At 36.9% G+C, this 27,373-nt stretch overlaps 1 protein-coding gene across 49 annotated transcripts in view; it reads left to right on the top strand.

Annotated features, from left to right (window-relative positions):
* Positions 1 to 27,373, top strand: part of LOC148224426 (uncharacterized) — a 227,952-nt gene that overhangs the window by 163,475 nt on the left and 37,104 nt on the right. For 31 of the 49 annotated variants that reach the window (XR_015802575.1, XR_015802574.1, XR_015802572.1 and 28 more), the window contains one exon: positions 2,353 to 2,496. The exons of 17 other annotated variants lie outside the window; for them this stretch is intronic. Coding sequence is in view for 26 of the 32 variants with exons in the window: in XM_088162010.1 (XP_088018136.1) it covers positions 2,396 to 2,496 (101 nt within the window). In the remaining 6 variants the exon portion in view is untranslated. Of the gene's footprint in view, positions 1 to 2,352; positions 2,497 to 10,698; positions 12,612 to 27,373 lie in introns of those variants that run through there. One more of the 49 variants, XR_015802573.1, reaches the window with a different exon arrangement.

Below are 27,373 nucleotides of genomic sequence, written 5' to 3'. Positions count from 1 at the left end.
AAAGACATCATTTCTAAGATCCTGAGTTGAGGGAGGAAGAGGATTATACAATTATAGTTCATGTCCTATTTCTGTACCTAGAGTGCTGAAAAGAAGCAAAGATGGGTGGATTCAGTGGGTACAATGGGTAGAATCTTCTTGAAAATGTCATCCTCCCATATCAATTTTCGAAATATTGATTACTTTTGATAATGTTTCAAAAAAACAACTTTAACAAATTCTGTCAATGCACATGTGATCGTGATAGGAGCTCAGTGGTTAAACAGGGTTATAAAAATGTTTTGAGAAGCAAGGGACATAGTATGATGGGTGTCATGGCAGGTAATCCTTTATTTATATCACAAATTTGACTTCAGTAGAACAGAAGCCCATACTTTTGTGTATTTCAAACCAAAGAGGTAGCAAGGAATAGTCTGTTGTACTCTCAAGATTTAATGTCTTCTCTGAATCACTTCTGATGTTAGGTTGTGTGATCCATTTAGTTTCCCTGTGCCCCTTATGCTATTTGCCCAGTAAGGCTGATCCAGAAAGGGGATTAGAAATACTCTAGGCACCACTGCATTTTAAAATTTCTTTAAATGAAATCAGAGGGTGTTTTTTCCTAATAGCTATTTTCCAGGCAGAAATCAATTAGCCTAATAGTGTTACTCTTCTCCAAAATGGAATTGTACTGGACTGGTTTGATGTCTACTTATAATTGCACACTGTGTGGTTCTTTGACTCTTATCTCTGCCTCAGTCTGTGAATTTGAAACCATCAGGAAGATGTCACATTGGTATGAGTATTCTTCAGTGATAAGAACAGTAATTGTTGTAGGGAGACTTCTTAATCTTGGGTCACTCAAATCTCTTTTAAAGACAGCAGGTGCTCTCCAGAACAAGCATTAACAAGAAGAGATTATGAGGTAACCTGTTGTTCTTTATATCTCAGCATCTCTTGACAAAGCTTACCATCAGGCACTGTGTTAAGAAGCCAGTCAGTACAGAAAAAAAATCAGACACGACTCAAGAAGGAACTAATGTCTTCAGTACTAAAGAGTGGATTCATTTTAAAGGGTGAATACTGAGAACTCTTACAGGGAAATTTATATTTAGATAAGAAAATTATATGAGAAAATTATAAAATCAAGAAATAAATTGGCTAAAAAAATAGAGCTGCAGATAACCATGGTATAATGCAACCAGAAAAAAATTATGCTTCCTGAGAAATCAAAATCTGAGACTGCATCTTGCCAGATTTGCATTGTATTGAAATTCCTTGTACATTGTACCCCTCATCTTCTTCCCAGCTGTGGCAAACACGGTGAAAGGAAGTTAGTCATTCATATTGTGAGACTGTGGCACTGCTAACAGTATGATTTCATGCAGACATGCTGGTGCTGTGGGCTGCTTAGCATATACAGGATGAATTCTTGAAGCTGAACATGCTCAGGGTCTAACAGCTCTTCCAAGTATGATCACATTGGAGCAGAACTCCCTGTTATTTTCAGCTCTCAAAATTTATGAACTTCTGGATCCAAATGCCAACTAAATTTTGTTCAAATGAGATTTTGTTTTTTAATTCTGTCCATTTCCATCAAGATTATGACACAAAAATGGCTGTGTAAAGCAGGTCTATGGCAATCTTTGTGAGGTCAGGAATTAAGCATAGGATAAATCTTTGCATTCAGATGATAAAACCACTTTCAAAACCAGTTCAAGGAAAATTTTTTAAAAGGTATTTAGATCCAAAGGTGTAGTTAGCACTTTCTAAGAACACACTAATCTCAGGGAGTGTCAGGGACTTAACCCTTCTTCGCTCTACTTTGAAAAAAAATCAGCTAGGCACCTATCTCTGCCTCTTAGTTCCTCAAATACTTTTTAAAAAATCTGGCCTTTGATAACTCAAATCCCCTTGACTTTCTATAAGGCTTTTCATCCTGAATTCTAGATCCTCATAGGTTTTGAGTGTCTAACTCTCTTAAATTAAAAATGTGAGTTGAAGGCCCAGGTACTTTTGAAAAGCTGAACCTTGGTGCTGAAGTAACTTCTGAAAAAGAATGTTAGACTGCTAATTCCTCATGTGCTTGAGAAATATTTTCCTGTCACCTCTGAGAAACTATTCTAGAGGAATTTACTTTGTTAATTACTTGCTTTGTCCCAAACTTTGTATAACAACTTGTGCAATATTAGGAAGAATTTTTATATTTTTCCCCAAAATAATGATAAAAACTCTTTTAGAAAATGAAAAATTACGACAAAAATGTATATTTATGCTTTCAGAAGGCAAATGTGTTTTTTAATGGAATTTAAATAAATGGAATTTTTATGATGAAAAAAGTGACAGTAAAAACGGTGATTATGTTTTTCATAGTTCATTTGCCTCCCTTGCCCTGAAGATCTTGTACAGAAGTAAAATGAGATCCCTGGTGAAGCCTACAATGTCATTGACTCTGAAGAAGGACTCAGAGACCCATTGGTGTTTAATGACCCTTACTAGCCTCCACGAAAGAAACTGGTATGATCCACTAAAGGAGACATATGGTTCTTTGGAATTATAAAGAAACACTGTTTTCTTCATGGGTAAACATTGTAGTCATGCATTTCTAAACACTGCCTGGTTTTAGATGACTGCTTTTAAAATGGCCGTCCAAATTTGGTGAGGAATTGCATTCATTTTTCATTAGTACTTGACCAACAGCAGTGGTATTTTTCCAATACTGTGATCATGCAATTTTAATGCTCTTATTATTCTGCACTATCATATCAGACCAAACAAAACACAACAGATAAGAGAGCTGAACTACACAATAAAGAGCAACTGGACTGCTTTACAGGGCATGGGCACACTGTATAATACAATCATGTGCTGATGTCCCAGAGTTATAGGTAAGTGTTGGAATATTAGGATATTTCTGTATTCATTTCTTCATAAAATTAAAGTATATACTTTACTGCAGTTAGACATAGGACAGTGGCAACTGAAGGGAAGGGAAGGGAAGGGAAGGAGAAGAAAGGAGAGATCAGAATGAAACGCAATATTTAAAGGCAAAATAAAATAAAAGCTGATTTCACAATGAAGTAAACATTAGTGGCGATTCAGCTAGGGCAATATAGGAAACAAAAAGGAAATATTTTACTGCAGTCACATCACATCGTTCTGACCCAGAAAGGACAGGGTCAGAACCTGTTGCATGAGTAGAGTCTGGTTGCAGGCAGCAATAAAGTGCTGAGTATATCTAAAACTCTCAGTAGATACTTCAGTTTAGACAAATTTGGATCAGTTGTGTTATACTTTGTGCTTCTCTTTCTCTGATGTGTGTCCCCAGAATGAAAATGTCTCCAGGACAGACACACCACTGACATCTTTCACTGGTTCTAGAGATGCTGTACCTGTGGTAAAACAAGTCCAGTTATCTTAGTTTAAATTTCTCTAAAGGGTGTGCTCAGTTTCTAAACTTGAATCAGCCAGAGGAGAAAATATATTACGCTGCTAGATTTTTTTCTTGATCAGTCTTTTTAGTGACTATCTTTTCACAGCTGCTTGTAAAAACAATATGATTGGTTCTGCTAGCTTAAATTTTTTTTTCCTCCTTTACTGTACTTCTCAGTGCTCCTTACAAGAGATGGAACTGAATCTGGCTTTTTTTTTTTAAATTTTGTGAAATGTGACAATTTATGTAAACTAAGATTCCTCTCGAAAATCAATTCAGCAGTTTTAAGTAATGTACTTGTCATATGAGAATATTAATATGAAAGAAAAATGACATGGATATATAAGAAATTAAACTAACTGCCTATTTAGAGCACAGAAAAGCACAGTGATGAATACTCTGAAATATTTGTTGCAAGATCCTACCACTCTACAGTCATCAGAGAGGCAAATGTTCAAAATTATTTTTATCTAATGTTATTCCAGTGATTAAGAAAAACTGTAATGTATATAGACCTCTACATTGTGTATACCATATGTCATAGCCTTTATATTGCTGGGTAGAATCCTCTAACAGGAGTGCATGGTCCAGCTCAGATTTTGAAATACTGTAGTGGGAGGAATGGAAAAGGTGAATTTGCCTCTTACACTGGGACTGCAGGAGGAAGAAAAATGGCTAGTAGGAATAGTCAGAAATTCAGACTTTCCTATGATGGGGCTGATGAAATGCAAGGCAGGGACAGTGGCCTGTAAAGAGCCAAGTCATTTATTCTTCCTGGCAAAGCAAGAGTAAAGCAAGAGAAACTGTGTTTCTTTCAGTCCCAATAAGACCTTTTTGCCCTATTCTGCTAATGTAAAGGGCTTTAGGATGGATTTGGATTAACTTTTGAGATACTTTGCACTATTAGAGAGTTTAAACTTGACATTTCCAGTCAGTATTCATTCTCTAGGCTGCTCCCTGGTAGTACAATTGCCTTCTCTTGAACCGTCAAGGAGCTGTTTTTCAACAGCCCATCAGGATAGTAACCAAACTTGAGTGTTGTTTGTCCCAAGCATTCAGGAGGAATCAATTGACCACCTCGCTTTTCTGAATTACTATCCTTTAAATGTTAGTGTTGACAGCCATAAAAACCACACTGTTTTGATAGGATCATGCCAGTTCAGTATCCCGCCTGATGAAGGCTGGGAAAAGTGCAGAAGAATTTAAGGGACACTATAGCAATTTCCCTTTAAGAAATTTAGTATTCATTTGTTTTACTTTTTGTTGCATTAGTTATGAGGTGACTGAGGTGACTAAATGAATATGAAAAAAGCTGTACATAAAACAAAATCAATTAAGAGTTATCCAAAGAATGTAAATATATTTGATACTGCATTCTAGTTTGGAAGAAACTCAAATTTGAATAAGAGGTCTATTTTTCATTGGGTATGCCCTGCACAGACATAAAAAATGCCAGTAAAACAGATGGCATAATGATTTTGGTAGCTTGACAGACTTACCCCACTGCTTCATTTCTCTCTGTGTTGACTTTGTCCCTTACATTCCAAAGATGGATAAATGTATTAACGTGCAGTTTACCACACAGGTCAGGGGATCTTTCTCATTTGACCTTGAAAACAAATGTTCTGTCTGCTCTGCATGGATAATTCATAAGATTTAGTGGCTCATCTCTGTATGTTTGGCATTTAGAAATGTTGCTTCCCCAAATGTCTCGTTGTCTTCTGCACCAGTTAGGTAGTGCACTGCAGCTGAATGTTGGTTACACATTTATGGGGCCAGACTCGTGTCACACGGTGATTTCTGGTTCTTTAGCATGAAGGCACAGAATGCTGCTAGCACCATGAAAGTGTCCCATTTTCCTGAGTAGCAGAACATATTGTTTGTATGTCCTTTGGACATGATCAGTTGAAGAAAAATGTTTGATGCAATTTAGACAAAAAGAAAACAGATAATGGATGAGCAACAATCACTCTTACAGAATTTCCCACTAATCAGTGAAATAGCTGAATGAGTGTATGTATGTTTGTGTAGAATCATATCTGAGAGAAAATAGAGGGCAAAGATAATAGCATAGCCTGAATTCCTAAATATTAGAAGTTTATGCTAACGGAATTACTAGACCATGATATCTAGTAAGCAACAGTACTTCAGTATAGGTAAGATGGAAGAAAAGTAAAATAAGAGACTAAAAAACACAAGAATAAGGTCAGTTTTCTAGGTGAGAAAACTAGATTAGAAACCTCTGGTGAATGCTGGACAATTTTAGGGGGTCTATTTTTGAAGATATTTCTGCTTAACTTTATGCCTTCATGAGCTGCAGAATTCATGCTGGCTACAGGATTAATAGAAGAAAAAACTGATCCTGCTTCAGAGAGCTTGCAGTTAAGAGTAAGGTAATCAAAGATTTGAATACTATCAGGATACACCCCTCCACATCAGGAGGCAGTGAGACAGTATTGATCTGCTGGGTAAGCAGCAATCACATCTCATCAGTAGCTTAGTCATTATTGAGTCTCTAGTCATCATAGTAAAATAAAGATTTAATATGGGACTATGCCTGGGCTTATATTCACAAAAACTGAACAAGTTGTTCAGCTCCACTTTGCAGGACTATAGTTTCTGTCTAGACAGAGAATATAGATGGGAACACTCCTAATATTTTTTATAAGACCAAATGAAATATAAGGACATTTTAAGGACAAGTCATATTCTTGAAAGCATAGATACAAAAAAACCCCTCCAATTGGCACAAGATACCACTTCTATAAAATTAGGTCATTACCATAACTTTCTGTTACTATTCATTTTTCTTCTATCCTTTGTGCAAGTCGTTGTGCTGCTACATGGTGAGCCTCAACAACTGACCCAAACTAAAAATAATATGGCAAGAAAAAAGCATAGGACTTCAGCTGCATAAGTTCTCCAGTCAGTCCCTTGTGTCACTACGAACAGGTTTGTGCCAAAAGAGGGAAAGAGGTAAGAGACTCAAAAATGAGAGCTATCACCTCTTAGGAGCAGCACTAACTTTTTCTAGCTAAAGGTGTGCCTGGAATTATGGTAGTAGAAAAGGTGTCCCCAGAAATAAGAAAAATAATGATAACAGTGTATAGGATGGTATTGATCTTGAGTTTATTGAATATTTGCCATTTCGATAAAGTTGGCACACTAGCACCAGTGGTTGATTAGATATTTTTAAGAGATCCCAAAGAATTTATTGCTTTTTGTTACATTGTGTCTGTGCCTATTAAAAGATATACTGAATACTGTGCATAATTATGTTCATAAGAGAGCAGTAGTAAGATAGCAGTTGAGGTTTAATTAATTTTATGGAATGATAACAATTTTCAGTTGACAGCAGAGTTAAGAAAGATGTGCTTGACTGGAAAAATCTAAGACCAGGAATGCAGTTTTGACATTGTCCTGGTGGCAAAGACTAACATACTGTTCTAAAGAGATTTGGGAAATATTCTGTTCCACCCAGGCTCACAGACCTGAAAGAGCAGCAACCTCAGTGTCCATGGGCAGCATGAACAAACGGTCTGTGCTCCTTGCATTTGCTCCCACTGCTGAAGAGGAACCTTTATCAGAGTCTTTTCTCTCTCTTTCTGTTCTCTGTGCTGAAGCTGCTTCAAAGGGCAGGCAGTCTCTGTACTCCACAATTTACTCCACAGTTTGGGCATAACTTTAGAGTTCTTTGTGTCTTGGAGTTAAATGGCCCTGTTATGTTCAGTCACCAAAGATGTGCCCGTTGAGAGGAAAAGAGATATCACCTGTGGGATCTCCTGCCTTTGCTGGTGAGCCAAAGTCAACCACCTCCTGCATCTGAGTGCACAGGGCAGGCACCCTGGCACCCTGGGGCAGTGCCAGGGCACAGATACCAGCATTCAGCAAATGTACCAAAACCACAGCCAGACCACAGCGGCTGCAGAGGTCTTCTAAGCTGAATTTGAGGGTACATTTCATTTCATCTCTAAGTGCTTGGAGAATAGTGCATTCAAATTCCTGAATTGCATGCCACTGTTAAGGTTTGCCCGTTGTTCCCTCACCATGCCCTTTCCAAAGTATGATTCCAAACCAAGGGTGTAGTAGTTTTGGCAATTTCTCCCACTCTTCCCTTTCTCTTCCTACTCCCCTCCCAGATGACACAGAGTGACTATAGGGGGCAATACAACCTCACCGTACACATACAGCCTCTGTACATCGGTTACATGTCACATTAATAGGTGGAAACATTTAAGGATCAGTTTTTACTTCTTGCTTTTGAATAATTTGTGTTATGAAAGAAGTAAACTGCATTGTTACCTGGCCTCCATAAAATGGAAGGTTTTAACTTCAGATAAGCTTTTACTGGTTAGATGTTTTTTGTTTGTAAGTGAAAGTTAATAAATAGTGATTTTATTTCATACTACTAATTCAAATTAAAATCTAAAATAAAACGAGCCATAAAAGACAAACTAAGGTAATCTTGAAATTCATTTGACATTGATCTAAGCAGAGCTGCTCCAAGTCTGTATGTATCTCATATTCATGTAATTCAATCTATCTGCCTGTCAATATTTCTGCTGTGGTTTAATTTCTTTGGATCAGCTTCTTTCTCACTTAATGCAGACTTCCAGAAGTTAGTCCAGTTTACAGGGATTAAATTATATTCTTATATTTTCCAGTATTTATATGTAAAAAATATTAAAATTTCTGAATGAAAATCTAATTGTTGTAACAACAAAAATATACATATATTAATTTGGTCCCATTTTTCCTACAGTGATTGGTGTGCACTTCACAGTGAGCAAGCAAAGAATGGTAGCAAAGATAATTTACAGCATTTCTTGTTCAATGGTGTAAATTTGTGTACCTGAGCTTTTCTTACTCAACCTTCCTGCCCTCTGTAAAGGAATAGTTAGAAGATGTAGAGCTGAACTTCTGTTAACATGATTAGAAGAGCTGTTGTTACAGACTATTTTTCTATTATTTTAGTTTTGTGTCATTATAATTTTTGACAGTTACTGTTTACCAGAGTTTCCCTGAAGCAAAAATGATTTAATGTTCAACACACACATTAAAATGTGTTCTATTTTCATATGTTAAAGCTGATAGAATTATAATTTAAGCAGAAATCTGTGCTTAACAGTGCAGCACATAGAATCTCTGAACACAGATGAAACTGAAACTTCTATCTGAAGGGAAAACAAAGGCAGCAGTAATGTGCCTTAATAATTACAGTTAGAGTGATGTGATATTTTTGCAATGAAATTCAAACCCAGGTGCAGATAATGTGCTTTGGGTTTTGTTGTAGAAGCAAGACATAGTTTGAAACCTGGGCTTTCATACTTGGTGACTTTATATTGGCTTTATATTGGCTCATAACCAAACCCATAATTTTCACTAAAAGTTCCTTTTCAATTTTCTCATCCATTCAAACTCCGATCTGACTGCTAGGGACAGTAAGTCTCAAATTCTAGAGGAAAATCCACTGACTTCACTGAATGCTGAAAATTCTTAGTTTCTAATCCTCTAATGTGAGCACTTCAGGTTTACTCAATAGCTTACTGACCTTTACTTAGCCATGTACACATTTCAGTGGGAATTTTCAATGCTTTTTCACTAAAAATCGTGTTCAACAATATTTCCTGATCATTAAGACCTGTGTACCTAAAGCATAGACCGAGAACATCTTCTACAAGACCAGAATACAAATCTACCCCTTTTCACAATCTCTTTCTTTCTGTCATTTGTCGGATTCATATGAAATCCAGTTTTAATAACTCCTGGTATTGGTATTGGTATTGGCTGGTGAGTGTGGCTAGTTGTTATGTATGGTGGTGTTAGAGTTTGATCCTTCCTTTCCACTCTTTGTCCAAGAAGAATGCTCAAAACTAAGGTAGAAAATAATCCATTGAGATTGATGGTCCATGTCTATCCACAAAAAAAGAAAACCCCAAAATCCCTCAAAACTGATTTTATGACTTTGAAGGAAGAAGTGAATAGTTGCTCATCTGAGTATTTGTAGAGGGAAAATAATTAAAACCAACAAAAAATATCAAACTAAAACTATATTTACATACTCACCATGGAAAAACAGTTCTATAATTTCACCTTGTTCTTTATTATATATTGCGCTAAATATATATATATGTAATAGGCAGAGCAGCACTAGTGAAATTTGTAGTCTTTTTCAAGGGAAGTGCTGAGTAATTTGGTGGACTCATGTAAAAATGGAAAATAATTTAATGCAGAGAGCAGACTATACATCAGAATAGAAGAGACACTTACAGGAAGATAATGTAGATTGCTGATGGCTGGAAAATTTCTGATCTGGTGTCTGTTGTTAAAACAGGACCAAAAAGAGATCCTGGGAATTAAGACCATTGAGCTCCACCTTGCTTCTGGGGAAACTGGTTGAGAGTCTAATTAAGGATAGAATAGTTCAGTATATGGATAAATATAACCTAATAGGGTCAAACCTGCACAACGTTGGTAGAGGGAAAGCATAGTTCTTTAACCTGCTAAAGTGCCTTGCAAAAGTTAATACATTAGATGATAAGGGTGACCTGGTAAACATAATTTTTTTGGATTTTCAAAAAATTCCTGATATGATCCTTCACAAAAGACTATTAAGGGAAAAATATAACTGAGGTAAGGGGTAAAATCTCACAGCAGACTAAAAACTGAGTAAATGATGGAGAAAAACTAGTACTGAAAGACTTCTATAAGTGTAAAGAGGTTAATAGTAGGATGCTCTAATAGTTTACACTGGAGACAGTGTTACTTAATATTATTATTTAATGATTTGGAAATTATATCTGCTACAACTGGCATTAATATTAGCTAGTCAAGTCAAGAAGACTGTGAGATTGGTTGGACTGACAACACATATATTTTACCTTGGATAAGTATAAATTTTGGTACTCGTTTTAGGGGTTATTTTCAGTTCCAGCACCATATTTTACATGATTATATTCTACTGTGAATAATTTATCTGCTCTATGAGTAAGGATACAATAGATAAACCTGTAGTGCCCATGTGGAATGATTTGCTCTCTCTAGGTATGGGAGCAGTCAGAGTTACAAGAATGAGGAATTCCCATCTGCCAGGTCACTGGACCTTTTCCTCAGGGCAATCAGGCTGCATGGCCAGAACAAGAGCTATGTTTATCATAAAAGATAAAAATCCTGCTTCATAAATACTTAAAAGTAAATCCCATTCTTGTTAGATCTTGCTGGAGTGACTGTGTTTTTGAGGCGCTCTTAATTACAGCACTGACCCTGCTGCTCACTGTCATCTGCAGCCCAGAAGGTTGTAACCCACCACTGGTGTTCTTTGGGAGTTCTTGCCTGTTACTTCCCAGCACTCTCAATCCTGTCTCTTCTTCATGAAGTGTCAGTAGGAACAACATTCAGTCCTGCATCTCCTTCTGGTATGGATATCTCTGCTGGCTATCACCTTCCCGGATTGTGTTAATTCATAAGTGACTGAGCAAATTGCCTCTGGGGATTGGGGTTTGTGTTTGGTCAGGGTTTTATAATTTCCTTTACTTTTTTCCCTACTCTCTTTTCTACACTGCATTGAGTTTTGAATCTGTAAGATTGTGTAAAACACCACCCATTAAAGGACTAAAGTAGCATATGGGAAGACTATGACTTAATATTAAGTATATTATATGTGAGAGACTCTGTTCATGGTGTGCTGCAGATTTCACATCCACTGTCTAAACTGAAGTCCATTAATTTTTTTTAAATAGTTAAATAATGAGAGTTAACTGATGATATCTCCTTCAAAACTGAAATGGGTTATTCTAGTTTTAGAATAAGCACAATGAAGATGCTTTAGTGTTGCTTTCTATGATGGTTCTTAAAAAAATCTATTTTACCGTTTTTGCTGAGGCAAAAAGGCAGTCTTTGTAAATGCAACATTTTGGACTATGAGTAAACACAGTGAGGGAAAAAGATTATTTCTTGGCAAAAGAAATGTGGGGAAATTACAACACTAAAAATAGCATTTATCTTGATCAATAACTCATGCTTTTAATTTTTTTCCCTGAAAAATATTAATAGAGTTCTTTAAATAAAAAGAACCAATGCTTTTTTCCCCCCTCTTTTGTTGTTGAAGCCCTGTTTGTATTTACATCCAGTCATTTAATGCCCATTAAAGAAGTAATGCTATGTTAATGTAAGGGAAAAAATCAATGCTACTCAGATCAGTAGCTGTGGGGAAACAGTGCAGCAGCTGGTTTGCAAACAGCAAGCCCACATAGATCAATGAAATTACAAGCTAAATCTGCTGATGCTCACAAACTGCTTCAGCATTGTGATGTCTAACCTTTCTCAAGTTCAAGATCTCTGGCAAGCCAGCAATAGCTAAATGAAGAAAAAAAAAAAGCGGGGGGGAAAGCAAGCACAGAAGAAACAAAGAAAGGACATAATGGGCTGGTGGAGAATTTTAGCATGATATATAATATTCCACTTTTGAAGTTATCAGTGTAACTGCAGGTTTGTAACTGATATAAAAGCCACTGTAATCTCCCAGTGAGCAAAGCTGCCATCTACACACTCTGGAGATTTTCTTCCTTAAGAATGTTCAAATCTGTCACATATTACCTTGAACTGTAACACTGGCAGGCTAGAGAGCACTTCAGTAATGTGGTTGTTAATGTGAATTCTAGAAAATAATTTATCAATGAGCAAAAGTACAGCTTCTGCCATGTGCTATATCTTTTATTTTATGGTATGCTTGTAGCTTTTAAAATGGTTTGAATTTTGTTAACTTGTAAATTAAACATGCAAAATACTTGACTTGTTGAATGCAAGATTCATTTGCATATTTTATGCTATTTGTATGGTAAGGGAAGAAGCTCCTTTTACCCCAAGGAAAACAACACTGGGCTTCATCAGTATCATGTGAATAACATGCCTGTCAAGTGATTATTTTCAGGGCAGTCTTCACCCCATTTGTGCCACTTTTTTAAACACAGAAGCATTTTTCAGGCATTAATCAGCAAGAAGATAGGGGGAACCAATCTCTGAAGATTGCTGTAAAATGGAACACATTTTATAAAGGGAAATAGGTTCATTCCAAGAGCAGAATAAAAGACATCTTGCATTTCCTTCAAATATTGACAGATGTATTTTGTGGAGAACAAAATGTGTACTTGGCAAATATATAATTCTTATTGTCTACTGATGTCCTATTGCTTTACAAATATTAATTAAATGTCACAGTTTGATTCTGTTCTATTGTATCTGTTTTGTAGGTTGTAAATAAAAAATATATCTAGAGGTCAGAAATATCTTTTTAGTCTTCCAGACAGGGACTAGTAAAACAGAAAATGGAAATCTTTTTACCTGTCTTCTGTTATTATAGGCTTGCATTATTTTACACACCAAGCACATTCAAGAATCAAATCAACAGTGAGGTGAAGTGTGATTATTTCTTGTACTGTCAATTGTTTCTGCTGAAATGACCATTTTTGGATTTTACTTAAAAGTTGCTTTTCTTATCTAGCTTTCTCAGATACTTAATAATGAAAAAAAGGAAGGAATATTTTAATTTTGAAGTGTCATGCTTCTGTTTCTCTGTTGCTTATAGATATAGATACAGCCATTTGCCTTCCATTACTGATCATTATGTCAATTCATTACTTTATGGTGCTGCTCAGCAGTGCTGATGGCCAGATATTTCCTGCTGGATGTGTAGGGAAGACTGATTGTGACAATAGTTACTAACAAGGTGAAAACTGTCTGTATACACTAACACTGCTGGTGGTGTGCCGGCACTGGTGGAAATCTCTCCTTCTACACCACGTATTGGCTGGGAATGAAAGAGAGATACTCAGCAGAGGCTAGGAGTTTTTTCGTCCAAGCTTGATGGAAGATCCACAATGTTGGTAAGGAAACACTAGCATTTCCTCCCAGGGGCATAGATCATCCACCCCTAAGTGTGCTCACACGCAGGGTAGGACTTCTGAAAGCTCTGCCTTCAGATTATATTCAGGCCTCTTTCTTTATTTGGAGCTTATTGAGAAAACTCTTGTGAAAGTATTGCAACTGCTGAGACACTCCTGAGCTAAAGAGAAGAGTCCTGTTGATAACAGCATGACCAGCATTTCTGCAAAAGTCTTTTTCTTTCAAAGCAAAATATGAATTTGTAATGAAGATTTTATGGTCATTGTAAGCAAATGAAAAAGCTTCCATAAGGAAAGCTGTTCCCATGAAGAAGCAAGTATGTGAAGAAAAGCAGTTCATGCAGTCTGTGTGCCTCGCTCAGGTTTGCTTTGTCCATTTGGCAAGTAATACTAGCCATTATTTTGTTGGTCTCTTTCCGTTCATTGTAGTTTGGCAATCAAAGTATAAATCTTACATATCATAAAGAGTGAATCATTGCAGTAAAGAAACTAAAAGGATAATTGGGTGTGGGGGGTGCAATTGAATTGTTCAGAGTTTTTTATTATAACAAAAACATCACCATGCTTGGAGAACCCCAGCAATAATTCCTCTTGACTGCAATAAGTACTTTTGAGGAAGAGAAAGCTGATGAGCTGCAGGCTTCCCTGCTGCTAAATTCATCTAACAATCCACTCATGATGTTTTCTGCTTTAAAGACCAATAGGAACTTTATAGATTGGTTGGATGCTCTTCTTTTCAGAATAGCTCAGATCCTGAAACTTTTCTGTTGATCTGAAAAGCTGGAGGCAGTTTGGTTACTAGGCAGCATCAATTATGAACATTATTCAGTTACACTATCACACTGGCCACGGAGTTACATGCAATTTTACAGAAAGTTTTGATTGTGGATCTGCCCAATCACCCTGAATGTAAAGGACCATGGGGGGTTTGGAGTTTGGCCTCATTCCTACATCTGCAAAATATGGTTTCTAACTCTGCAAAGATAGAAATCAAAATCCTGAAATTAGCATCCTGAAGTATCTCAAAACTTTGAATATGGGCTCAGACCAAACCTGAATTTTGAAGCTTATGCTTCTATCTTGGTTGTCATTTCTGATGGTGGTCAAAATGAGAGGAAAGAAATTAAAATCTATTTTTAAATTTTCTTTAAAAAGAAATATCATCTCCTTTGACAAATAGGAATATGGTTAGGCAATCTTTTTCTCTGATCTCTGTTATCGCCAGCAAAGTGTATGTACTGAATTGAATCTGGATGAATAAGTGCTATGACAAAAAATGCTATACTTTTATTATATCAGAACACTGCTGGAAAGTACAAGCAGAAACCATGAAAAATGTTGTTTTGATGAGACAGCTAGGCCTCTAACCTCGAAGAGGAAATACCCTGGGTGCTCATTTGGAAAGAACAAAATGTTTTGCATCCACTCAGTCATTGCACAAAAAAAATACTTCTTGAGAAATACATTGGTAAAATTCTTACAACTTCAATGGATTTATGCATTGAGGTATTAATTGTATTTGTGTATGCACTGCAAGATTTTATTTTAGTCAAATACTAGTTTTACTGATTGTTTTTGGCTTAAATGCACCCTGAATGGCATCATTCAAGAGACAAGCAAAACTGCACTGGCTTTTAGAACCTAAGGATCATTTTTTCCTGAACCCTAGAGAACGTGTTTCTGTTCTTGGTGTACGCCACAAGTGTGCAGCTTCTGCCAGGTTTTTCTCATGCTATTCTGGTTTCCCATCATGTTATGACCCAGCATGGCCAGGAACACCTCACAAGCCTCTTCTTTTCAAGTGTTGGCAGATTGGTGAGGGGAGAGGATGGCCTTTCACTTGATGTGCAACTGAGCCTCTGGGATAACTTCTCCAACTATTCTCATTCAAAAGCTACTTCTGAAATTTGGCATATCCATTATATGCAATGAAATGGTCTCTTCTAATGTGCATGTCTTTCTGGTTTGCGTCACTGCTGACAAGAAGCACTTAGAATAACTTTTATTTTCACCAGAGTGACCTTAAGGTCTATAAAGGCTGATCCTAGACACTTTGCACTGGTTTTGGCTGGGATAGTGTCAATTTTCTCCACAGTAGCTATCAGGGGCAATGTTTTGGATTTGTGCTGGAAACAGCGGTGTTAATGCAGGGATGTTTTCATTACTGCTGAGCAGTGCTTACATGGAGTCAAGGCATTTTCTGCCTCTCACCCCAATCCAACAATGAGTAGACTGGGGGTCAAAAAGAGTTGGGAGGGGATGCAGCTGGGACAGCTGACCCCCACTGACCAAAGAGACATTCCACTCCATAAGGCATCATGCTCAGCATATAAAGCTGAGAGAAGAAGAAGGAAGGGGATGGACATTGAGAGTGATGGTGTTTGCCATCCTAAGTCACCACTGAGTGTAATGGAGCCCTGATTTCCTGGGAATGATTGAACACCTGCCTGCCCATGGGAGAAGTGAATGAATTCCCTTTTTTGCTCTGCTTGTGTGCATGGCTTTTGCTTTACTCATTTAACTGTTTTCAGCTCAAAACAAGGGTTTTCTTATTTTTATTCTTCTGATTGTCTCCCCCATCCCTGCTGCAGTGGGAGTGAGTGAGTGGCTGCGTGGGACTTAGTCGACAGCTATTAAACCACAACACACCTTCTTTTCCAGAGCAGGCTTTTCCACTTACAAAGATCTGGGTTTCCATTCTGTCTCTTTGTCATTATTCTGCACTTAAGGGCATTGGTTTCTGTTCTTCCCCGGCTCAGCAATCTTGAGCCCACAGTGAATGGGAAAAACACTACAGAAAGGAACAAAGCTGTACTTCCCTTAACAAACAAAGATTTGTTCTGCAGCAAGGGTAACTTGCACTAAGAGAAACTTATATATAGATACACAGGGTATAAAAACATTGCCTATATCACATTGTCAACAACTGAAAAATAGAATAAGAGATGTGATGAGTTAAATATATGTTGTATATTTATAACACTGGACTCCTTTCTCTGTGTCTGTCTCTGCCTGTCTTGCTGTGCACATCCTATCTCCCTGAAACTGGAAATTAATGTGTTGGATGAGCGGTCTTTGGCATTCATTTTCATCATTCCTATGCTTAGCAATCCAAACCAACTTTCTGATAACGAAGTTCATGTTAGAAGGAGACAGTGGACTTTTGTACATTAGACAGTCTAATTTGTGTGTGAGATCAGTACTGCTTTACTTTATGTTTGTTGTAGCAATACTGCTAAATCTGCGCTGGCTACTGGCCTTGCCAGCATTTCCAGTACAAATTTCAGTTCAGTACAAATTCCATTACAAATTTTAGGGCTTAAAAAGCAACTGTTGCTTTTCATAGCAGTGCTGCTTGACACATGCTTAGCCAGCAAGAAAATGATTTTACAAATTTCGTGTTTTGATTGTTTCAGCCATTTAGCTCATTGATTGCAGATGCCTCAAAAATACAAAGCAATGTGGGAAAATGGGAAACGAGGGTTTGTTTGTGAAGCTTGGTCCTGAAAGTGGTTTAATTGTTCTTCAGCCTTCCAGTTCATGTGCTGTTGATGTGTTTTATGCTATTAAAAGGCAGTTACTTTAGGAAAAAAATAGATACTCTAGACTGGAGGGTTTGAGTGTCTCAGTAATGACAATCTCACGAAAACTATTCCTCCTTTTCTAAGGATGTCCGTGCATACCTGATGAGGGGCAGACCTGGACCTATTGAGATGCCAAATCTGTTCAGCTTTCTTAATTTCATACATGTGAAAGTTGGCCTTAATACTCAACTTAGCGAAGGACATCCCTGAGCATCTGCTTCCTCTATCAACTCTTCAGCACTGTTTTTTTCTCCTAACTTTGCTTTAACCTTCAAAAATGGTGACAGACTCCCATCCCTAACCGAACAGATAGAACATGTTCACCTTTATTTTACCCTCAGCACTAACTCCTCTCTCTCTCGGATGGTTTCATGGAATAATGTTGCCCTTATTTCTGCTCAAGGTACATTACAAGCTGTTGCCTTGCTGCTGGCATCTTATTTGGGCTTCAGGATGGCAAAAGTTGTCATGTGGGGCAGCTGGCCAAGTCAGTGCTTCAGGCAAGAAGCCAAGGCTGTCTTCTTTCTAGTGTTGCCACTTTCTTTCCTCCCTGGAAGATCTCTCTCTTCCTCTCAAGCTGATACAGAAAGACTATTAGAGAATTAATCATACCTCAGGTGTCTTGGGGAATATTCTTGATTTTCCAGTCACTAATGTGTGAAAATCTTACACTGGAATAATGCCATATGTCAACCTGTGGCAATATCAGGGAAATATTGACAGCGTTTCATTAATGAAATGTTGAGGTTGAATAACCTGTAGGCTGAAAATTGAGGCTACATAAATTTAAAATAGTCTCTTAGCTATCATTTGATCTAGGGTTCCTGCATGAACAAAAATGTTGTCCCTGTGGTCACCAGAAAAAAGTATTATTGCAATACCATAAAAAAAATTTGCCCAAAGACTAAAACTGAAAAACTTCTCACATTGCTATGATAGAAAGACTTCTAAATTTTATAGGGGCTTTTTTATTTCTTTTGTAGCCCTGTGATAGTGTTCCCAATAGGATCTCCCTAAATAAACTAAGTGTATGGATGCATGCCACTGAATTTAAGCTCTTCATTATGAATTTCTCCACTGATTATGTCATGTGTGTCTTTACACTAAATTCATGGCAGAATTACCATTATAATCTAAAAATTTTTATTACAAAAGTATTGGTTTTCAAAGACTTACTGACAAATTTTACCTGTGTGTCTTCAAAATGTGAGAAAAAGAAGCCATGAAAAGCCAGAATAAGAAGTGTAAATTAAGCAACACAGCAGAAATATTAATTAAAAGAGGTTAATTGGGTAGGGGCAGGGTGGTGGGAAATGCTCTAATCCTCTGCATTACCATGTGATGTTTTAGTGCTTGATCATTCTTGAGGCCAGGAAAAGAAGGAATTGGAAATTACAGCATGGAGCAGGAAAGAAATGTAATCAACATTTTCATTTCTTATTATTTTGCACATTCCAATGGGAGGAAGAATGCTTGGGTAGCCTGCTTTAAAAAGAGTAGAGTGTACATAGCACTGGGATGTCTCCAGAGAATGCCAGTCCTGTCTTGTGCAGTAAATTCTTGTGGCCAACCCCACAGAGTAGCTGGAATTGTGAAATAATTAGCATAGCTAGCCCTCAACAGATAAATAAGTTTAGAGATGTTCTTTCTTATTTTTGACCTGTCCTTTGAAATTAATTTCCCTTATTTGCAACTCTTAAGTGTTTTTACCCTCTCTTTGTGAAACAAAGTAAACTCAATCTTTTATTCTCCAATTCTTTTTATTAGTGACCTGATAAACATGAAGTTTTCCCTAAGGAGCAACAAACAATACTAGAATGTGCAAGATTATTTGTAGACTCCTGTCTCCCATATAATTTGTGAGTTTCCAATAACCTACTGTGTCTTTTTTCCCCTAAACTACAAAATCCTTGATGCTGAAAGAAAACCTTTAGTTCAAGAATTTTTAAAAACCTGCCTCTCTGCAAATAATAGCTAACAACACATAGACAGAATGAAATACATGATTTTAGTAATCTATCACTGAGATTCAAATCTGGATTAAGACATGCTTAATTCAAAATTGTATGAAAAAAAATCTATGTAGAATTTTCAGAAACAATGATTTGCAGGCACGATAAGAAATTATTAACCCTCTCAGAAGTCATTCCCTTTTCCCTCAAAAGTATTTCAGTATTTTCATTTAAATCAACGTTTATGGACCCACAAGGACAACTTTTTAAATGTAGAAAGTGTTAATATTCTTAATTTCCTTGCTTGCAAATTTCTGTTTGAATTTTAAAAATAAAAGAGGGCAGATTGGATGTGGTGGAACTGAACAACCTGGTCTAGTTGGAGGTGTCCCTGCCCACAGGAGGGGGGTTGGAAGTTGATGATGTTCAAGGTACCCGTACAACCAAAACCATTCTACAATTCCATGGTTCCATAAAGGTGTCTGTGACAGCTATTAGTATTGCTGCCACATGGCTTTGTTTTGGTTTTCAAAAGTCCCTGGATGACAGCTGGGATGTTCACAGTCTGGACACTAGGGCATTTGCAATCATGGCTGGAAAGCCAGCAGGGAGAGATTTAATGCAGTATTTTTCTGGGCAACCAGCTGTGGGTTTTGTTGTTGTTGTTTGGGTGTTTTTGAGGAGGGTGGAGGATTGGATTTTTGATTTTGGGGCAGTGAGGCTGTAAGCTCATACTTCTGCAGAGATAATTGTTGTGGGTGAATAAAATGTTGATAACCAATTATCCAATACTTAGAAAAGCAAAGTCCCAAACTAAACAGTCAGATTAAGAGTAACAATCTAACAGGAACCTCACTCACAGCCACTCACAAGAGCTGCCCTGCTATATCTCAAGATAAACGTATATATGGAATTAAGCAGAGAGTGACAACTTAACTTGGATTTTGTTTTCCCTTTCCTCTGTCAAATTTGTTAAATTTCTCTTAACCCTCCAATGATGCCAACTGGTGTTTTGTCAGCTACAGTTTTAGGAGAATGTCAGCACATTCTCAAGGATTTTGGTTGCCATGGATAAGTGTATTTCTTTGATTTTTCTGGGACATTATATATTAATAAGCAGGATATTTTGTTTACTTTTTTATGCATATTTAATTTTGCAGCCTATTCATTTCTTTAAATTTTGACAGAAAAAGTATTGCCAAGTGTGGGGCCACCGTAAAGACTGTTAAACTTCTGCCAAACTTTAAAGGTCAAAATCAACTGTGACACCTACAGTTCAAATGTAATTAGTTGGAGATTTACTGGGATTTTATGCCAATCTCCCAGTAGCTTAGGAGTGACATGATATCCAACCTTATGTGTTCCCAGGAGAAGTACAGGTGGATGTGAGGATAAACAGTAAGATACACTAGCTAACATTCTGCACCTTTTAGCAAGTCATCAGTCTCCTACACTGTGCAAGGAACGAGAAAGCATTCAGTATTTTATTTAAAATAAATAACCTGCCAGTCTCTGACATGGCCATCTAGTACAAAGTTGATGTATTTATTTAAAGCTTAGCTCATTCTGTATGTTCTTGGATCATTAAACTGAAGGACTTGTACAGTCGTGATTTTTAATGAAGCATGTTTGAATAATTATGCTAATTTACAAAGCACTAGAATCAAATCAAGTGATCAAAGTTTTCATGATTACTATCGTGTTTTTGTAACTTCCCTCATCACTGATTTCTGGATAGACTCTAACCCTGGCTGCTTTTTTTATTTTTTATTTTTTTATATATATTTTTTGTCATTTATTTAGAAATTGCCACTAATCAATGTAGAAAGTTTTAAAAAATTACACTAGAAACGAAACATTTTTTATATTATGTCTCCATAGTGGACTTTGTATGAGTTTGAAAGTAATATAGCTCCAACAGACACCAGCCTAAATACAGTCTACAATCAATACTGTATTCTGCCTTGACAGAAAGCTGAATTTTTATCTGTTAAATGTGTGAGCTTGGGGCAGCTCTGTGTCTGAAGTGGTTTAAATCTGAAATGTGATGTGCTGCAAAGAAAGTTGATTGACATCTTTGTTTATTGAAAAGTATTACATGAACAACAAAACACGGCCAGATACAGAATACTCCATTGCAAAGTGCAGCTGTGTTATTTTTCATTCCTATGTGTTCTGCCCCTTTGATGCCTGTCTGATATAATAAAACTGCAAGGATCTTCTTTGATTCAATCGTAAAAAATTTGGACAAGGGCGAGATATGGAGATATACTGGTTGTAGAGGTTTGGTGAATATCTTTAAAAAAAGAGAAGGGGTTTTAGATTTAATGTTTCTGAAACCGAAAATAAATTAGTATACATTTAATAAGCAAGTTGTCTGAGTCTGCTTCAAATATTTTTAAGTATGCATTGTAAGAGGGAGAAAAGAACAATGATGACTAATCTTAAAGCATTAAATATGCAGAATACAGAATTAAGTTACATTTAAATTTCATGTTAGAATAATTATGCTGTTCATTGACATTTTCCCATGTTTTATTAAATCTTTATTATGTCAAGGTAAATAGAGGTTAATTCTGCTGTTATCTCTTCCAGTAAAGTATTATCTTTAATCTTGCATTAATAAAACAGTAGTAAGTTGCACAATGTGGGTAATCACCATAGACTAATTTAGACCATTTTAAAATCTTGCCTTTACAGCACAGTGTAGTTTAAAATAGATGTTACCAGAAAACATGGAACATAATTTAACTAATAGAAAAAGTATGTTTTTCTCTAGGAAATTTATGGCTGCATTTCCTTAATACGTTGACTTATTGGCAATATACACTACAAACTTCCAGCTCTGCTCTTCCTTTCTAGTGTTGCTTTATCTTTAGTTACTGTATAAGCTCCTTTGACTTGCCTCTGACACAGCACAAACTATTAAGCAGAAGTCTTTGTCCTTAGCACTTTTCTGTAGAGTCCTCACTTTGAGCATTTTTATGTGGTCAGCACAGAATGCAAAGTCCCATGTCCTTGATTTCTCTGCTTTTCTCTTCAGTCATAGGGATTCACCAAACTACACCACACTGTAGTGAGGGCAACAGGCACTCACTGCAACATTGCTTGTGTCTGCCTGCACAATATTCTTGACCCACAAAGTCTCAGCTGGCTCATCATTCACCCCTAGGCAGAGCTCCAGGCATCTCTGCTGCTTTCACATACAGCCAAACTCTTCCTCCTTTCCGTCCTAGCCTATCCCCTCTGAATATCCGGTATCCACCTATTGCAACACTGCAGTTCTGGAAGCTATCCCACAACATCCATGTGATCCCAGTAAGTTCCTAGCCCTGCAACTGCATGCACACCTCAAATTCCTTCTCTTTGTTCTTCATGCCAGGTACTAATGCACGTTTAGGTGCACTTTACAAAACTTCTTAGAAAGTCCTATCCCTTAGAAAAAAACAGATTTTGCAACTCAGAGTCTGTGCATGCATGTTTTTCCCTCTCTCTTTGGGATAGGTTTATTCAACTTAAAGGGATGATATGCCTCTTATTGCACTTTAGCCTGCATACTGTGGTGGCTTTGTGGTTTATTTACACTACTATAATTTTGTTTGTTATAATTAGCTTTAATTTTTGTTTTCATCAAACTACAAAATTCCCCACTGAGTTTTGTCAGGTTTCCATAGCAAATCAATCCTCACGTGCTTCCTGCACACCACATTTTCATTTTGCCAGCTTCTTGTTGAAGCCTTCCTCAGACCCACAAGTAAGTAGATAGTCAGTTACATTTTCTCATTAACTCCATTTCATTATCTGGATGTCCATAAAGTTATTATTTAAAAAGCATGAATGCCAGTAGATCTGTAAAAGGCATTTACCAAGCAGCTTCTGTTCTGATAGGAAAGAAAGAACTCATTTTGAAAGTGCACTTGAGATCCATGCAGAGAATGGGATAATCCTGTAGTTGCATGCTAGTACTGCAATATGATCAGAGCACTAGAAGATATTTGCTGCTGCATGCAGGACTAGTTTTCAAGACTTTCTTCCATTGTGTCTTTTCAAGATAAAACCCAGTAGAGAAGCACTGGGGTGTCTAACCAAAGTTACTCAACTAAGCATTGAGAGATGTCTGGAGGATCAAATTATAAAATAAATAGATTTTTTACAAAATAGTATTACAGCGACATTTCCTTCAGCCCTTCCTGTCTAATAAGAATCATTATAAGGTGGTAGCATGCAGTCTTATTTAGATATTTCATATGAAAGTTCTTTGCAATAAAAACTACAGGAGGCTTGTTAGAACTCAGGTTTATTCACAGACATGGAGTGTAGACACTTCATGTTGAACTTTTTACTAAAAGTCATATCTTATTTGTCTGAAATTAACCCTTCTAATAGATGAACTCCTACCATTATATTCAGCTGCTTTATAGCATTTAAAGACAAAAAGAAGGCAAGGAAACACTGAGATTTTTGAAAGAATCTGGTTGGAGTTTCCTGGTTTTGCCCTGGCTTCTCTTTGGCATACAGGAGCTGCTAGGACCTGAAATTCAAATGCAAGCCTCTGAGATGGAGTTAACTGAAATGGAAACAAATGTTTGCATAAATCTCCAAGAGGTGCTTTATATGGTCCCACTTTTTTGTTTTCCTTAACTATGGGATGACCTGAAGCAAGATTTTTCTTGTCAGACATGTTTTGGGCAGGGAGCCGTTTTCCTTAGTGTTTTACAAGGTCTGGTGCCAATGAGGTGGTACATAGAGTCTCAGTAAGTACTGAAAGCCCTCTTTAAAGTGGAAATATTCAAAGCGTGCAGGAGTCTCTAAGCGTCTGTTCCAGGGACACATTAATGCATTTTAAAGGATATTAAAGCTTAGCACAGAGGAAAAAAAAAAAAAAAAGTCCTAGTGGCAAGATGTAAAACTGCTTAACAGAATTACATCCAGAACTTTGTGTATTTGATCTGAAAAAAAAAATAAATCATCTTACAGTTGCTCACATTAAAGCTGCCTGTCGGTTTGGGAGCTTTTAGGATCTTGGACAGGTTTCATTTCTCTGGTTCACGTAAGCTCTCTGTGTATTTGTGCAACTGCTGAACCTCAGAGTATGATTTCTAGTGACCCCGTGCACTGTTTGAGGATTTGCCTAATGTGCAAATTTAAGACAATCATTACGTATAGTAAAAAATTATTATCCACCTTTACCCCAGTACTCAGTTGCTAATAGTGGTCATGGCTTGATTAAGAATCCTTCTCAGTTTAATGCTTCCAATTAACTTGCATGGTTTCATGGCTGACTTGATGGCCCAGATAAAGCCTGGGCTCTTCTGAGAGAGATACCAAGCTTCATTTTGGACTATGGGATAAGGAAAGCCTTGAGCCATGGTTCAGCTCTAACTACTGGTGGATTAGGAATGTCATTTAGACTTGAGTAACTCTAAGGCTCTTTATATGAGTCAGATTGAGATGTAGAAAAGTGGAGCACTGAGACAGAGTGAAGGCATCTTGCAACAAATGCAGTAGCTTGAGACTTGCTCTGGATCCAAGTGGTAGGTCTGCCAGGAGATGAAGGTCTGCTAAGCCCTGGAGGATGGACGGCAGAGGCTGTAAGTAGCATGTCCCTCTGTTGGCCACTGGTCTGTTGGGGACAGAGGCAGGCATGATATTGAAACCTCTCCTCTGAGGTAAAGTTGACTTTGGTGTGAAAATTAAAAAAAAAAACAAAAAAGAAAACGAAAAACAGGACCTTATACAAAGAATGTGGAAAGCACAAAACTGTCTGGCATTGTGTTGTCCTGCACTTCATGATTTAGAGATAACAGTGAAGACAGCAACTAGGGGATAGATGTACTAAAAATTCCAAAGGTTTTTTTCCTGAAGCCAGGGAAACACAGATAGTTTGAAATGGCAATCTCTTGTACTACATGAAATAAATATTACAAATGGAAAGAGCAAACTGATTATCCTAATATTAAGAGCATCAAGAGGAATTTATAAATATCTTTGCGTGTTCAGCACCCAGTCCTGCACAGGGCATGTTAATTCTTGTCACAGAATTGGAAATTCATTTAATCAGAACAGAGCCTTTGAGATGTTTCACACCTGCAAGTGCATCAAGTGGCTAAATTTTACAGTCATTCTCCATGATATGACCTATGTATCTCATTACAAGACCATGTTCACTACAGGTGCTTCCTTACAGGAACATTTGCATTAATAAAAACATGATTACTCATATATAGTGAATGTTAAAAAGTGTGCTACATATAGATGTAATATCTGACAGGGGTTGTCATTTATATTTATTTTTAATTCGGGGTAATATTTAATATCAATGGTAAAAGGACACTTTAACATTTCCATTCTTACATATCCCCTTTTTTTAAGGATGAGTTGATGGTATCTTATGTATAAGCAGAATACGTTCATTAAATAGAAAAAAAATTCTGTAGGTAGATGAAAAGCATTTTTAAAACCTCTTTTATTTTTTAGACAATAAAAAAACCTATATCTACCTAATGCTTTGGAGTGTTAACCGTTTCTAAATGCTTCATGTTGACTGCTTTAATGATGATTGTTCAGTACCCATACTAATGTTTGGCACCAAGTAATACCTTGTTTATTTGTGTGAATATAATCTGAAGGCTGCCACAGCATCTAATAAAACTGTTTCCACTCAGAGAGGCATATAGACAGGAATAAAGTGCTGTTGAAACACATAGCATCCGAAAAGAAATTCACCACAGCCAGTAATGAACATACATGTCCTTTATTCAACTTCTGATAAGTTTGTATTGCTGTTTATAAAAGTGTGATTCCATGCCTTTCACATATATTGTAGAAGATTTCAAGATGAAATGTACTATAACTGGTCTTACTGCTGATACATCTTTCTTAAAAATATTCCTAAAAACAACTCAGAAGAGAGCAGAGCAGATCAAAGTGTTGATATCTGTGTATATATGCACATCAGGACTTTAACAGTTTCATATCTTCCATGCTTCTAGTGCAGAAAACTAGTGCTGTCTCCAAGGTCATCAGTGTCATTTTTAGGGCTAATCAGCAAGGTTTTAATGAAAAGCCTTTGTCCTCCTAGTGACTTGGGTTCAAGTCAATCCAACCTCTCCATGTAAGCATTACGCCAGTGCTGCAAGACTCCACTTAAATAAATCTGAAGTCAGACAACAAGGTATAGATGGCAATGAGGATTTTTGTTTCCACAGCAAACAATTTTGCACACACGTATCTGTGTGTAAGTGCATCTTCACTTAGATATGTGCACATATATCTATATATTAAACAAAATTATATGCTTTTTTTCATGTGTTAATATTTAAGATGCTTTCACAGTAAATGGAAGCAACAGTGGCTATTAGTTATTCAGCAATTGAGATTAATACACTGTTCTTCTACATTTGGAATACAGACGAAGTATAATGATTAGATAGGTGGGAGATTCAGGAATCTCCAGAATGTAGACTAACTACTTGATGTAGTATACAGAAATTGGATCTAATTGTACACATATATGCTTATCCACTTTTTTTTCTTTTCAGTGAGGAAAAAACACTGCAGTCCCCAAAGGAGGTTTTTTTCCCTGGCATGTTCAACTATTTTTAGCATTCCTCAGTGGTGCACCAAAAGGAGAATTATTTTATCTCTGTGGGGGCCTGTGAATTTCATGCAATGTGGGCTTCTGTGAACAGAGTTGACAACGTATTAGAAAAAACAGGTTAATTTTTCCAGTAAGAGGTTGAAATGTTGAACTGCCCTACTGTGGCAGTGTGAAGCATCCCACAGATAACGGTGGGGGACCGAACTCCTAAGAGCTACATGGAATATATTTACTATTTACTGTTTTAATTGTGGGCAAGAACTCTATTCCTTTTTCTGAATTTTTAGTTCCCCTTAAAGTAGAAATAGGGTAATACTTCAAAATCTGCTTAACATATTTAATATCCTTAATTTGTTGTTTTTACTTTCAGATTTGTTTGTATTCAAAATAGCAGTAATTGGCAGCTGAAGTTGAATCATAGCATCTGGGTTCTAGTCTATTCATGACATCAGTATATTTTTACTGCTTGTAAACATGCCCTCAGATCATCACAAAATGTCACAGAATTTGAATAACTGGAAAAAGCAGAGAGAATTTATGCTGCCATTTCTCCAAACACTATACACAGTGTGTGCTGATGGTGGGGATTGAGGTAGAGACAAACTGGCCCAGAGGAAAGGCAAGATCAGGACTTCTTATAAAGCTCTTCATCCTATTCCACTTCTTTCAGCCTGAAATTCAGACTAGTAAAGAGGAAAAAATAAGAAAGACTTTGCACTTACAACTAGTATGTAGACTGAGAAGGAAAAAGAGGATTTTAGTCTCAGAAAGAGGAAGACCCCATTCAGAAAATTGGAAGGAACTCTCTACTATTTTCAGAGGATTTTACTGAATACTACAGGTTTACTACAAGCTTCTGTCAACTGTTTAGTCACTCTGTCAATGAATGACATTTAGTCCTGTGAGGGTCGTACCCTAGGGACTGA

The sequence above is a fragment of the Sturnus vulgaris genome, chromosome 3 (genome assembly GCF_052056855.1).
Source record: "Sturnus vulgaris isolate bStuVul1 chromosome 3, bStuVul1.hap1, whole genome shotgun sequence".
Classification (NCBI taxonomy): Eukaryota; Metazoa; Chordata; class Aves; order Passeriformes; family Sturnidae; genus Sturnus; species Sturnus vulgaris.
This window is presented reverse-complemented; position numbering and strand designations above follow the sequence as displayed.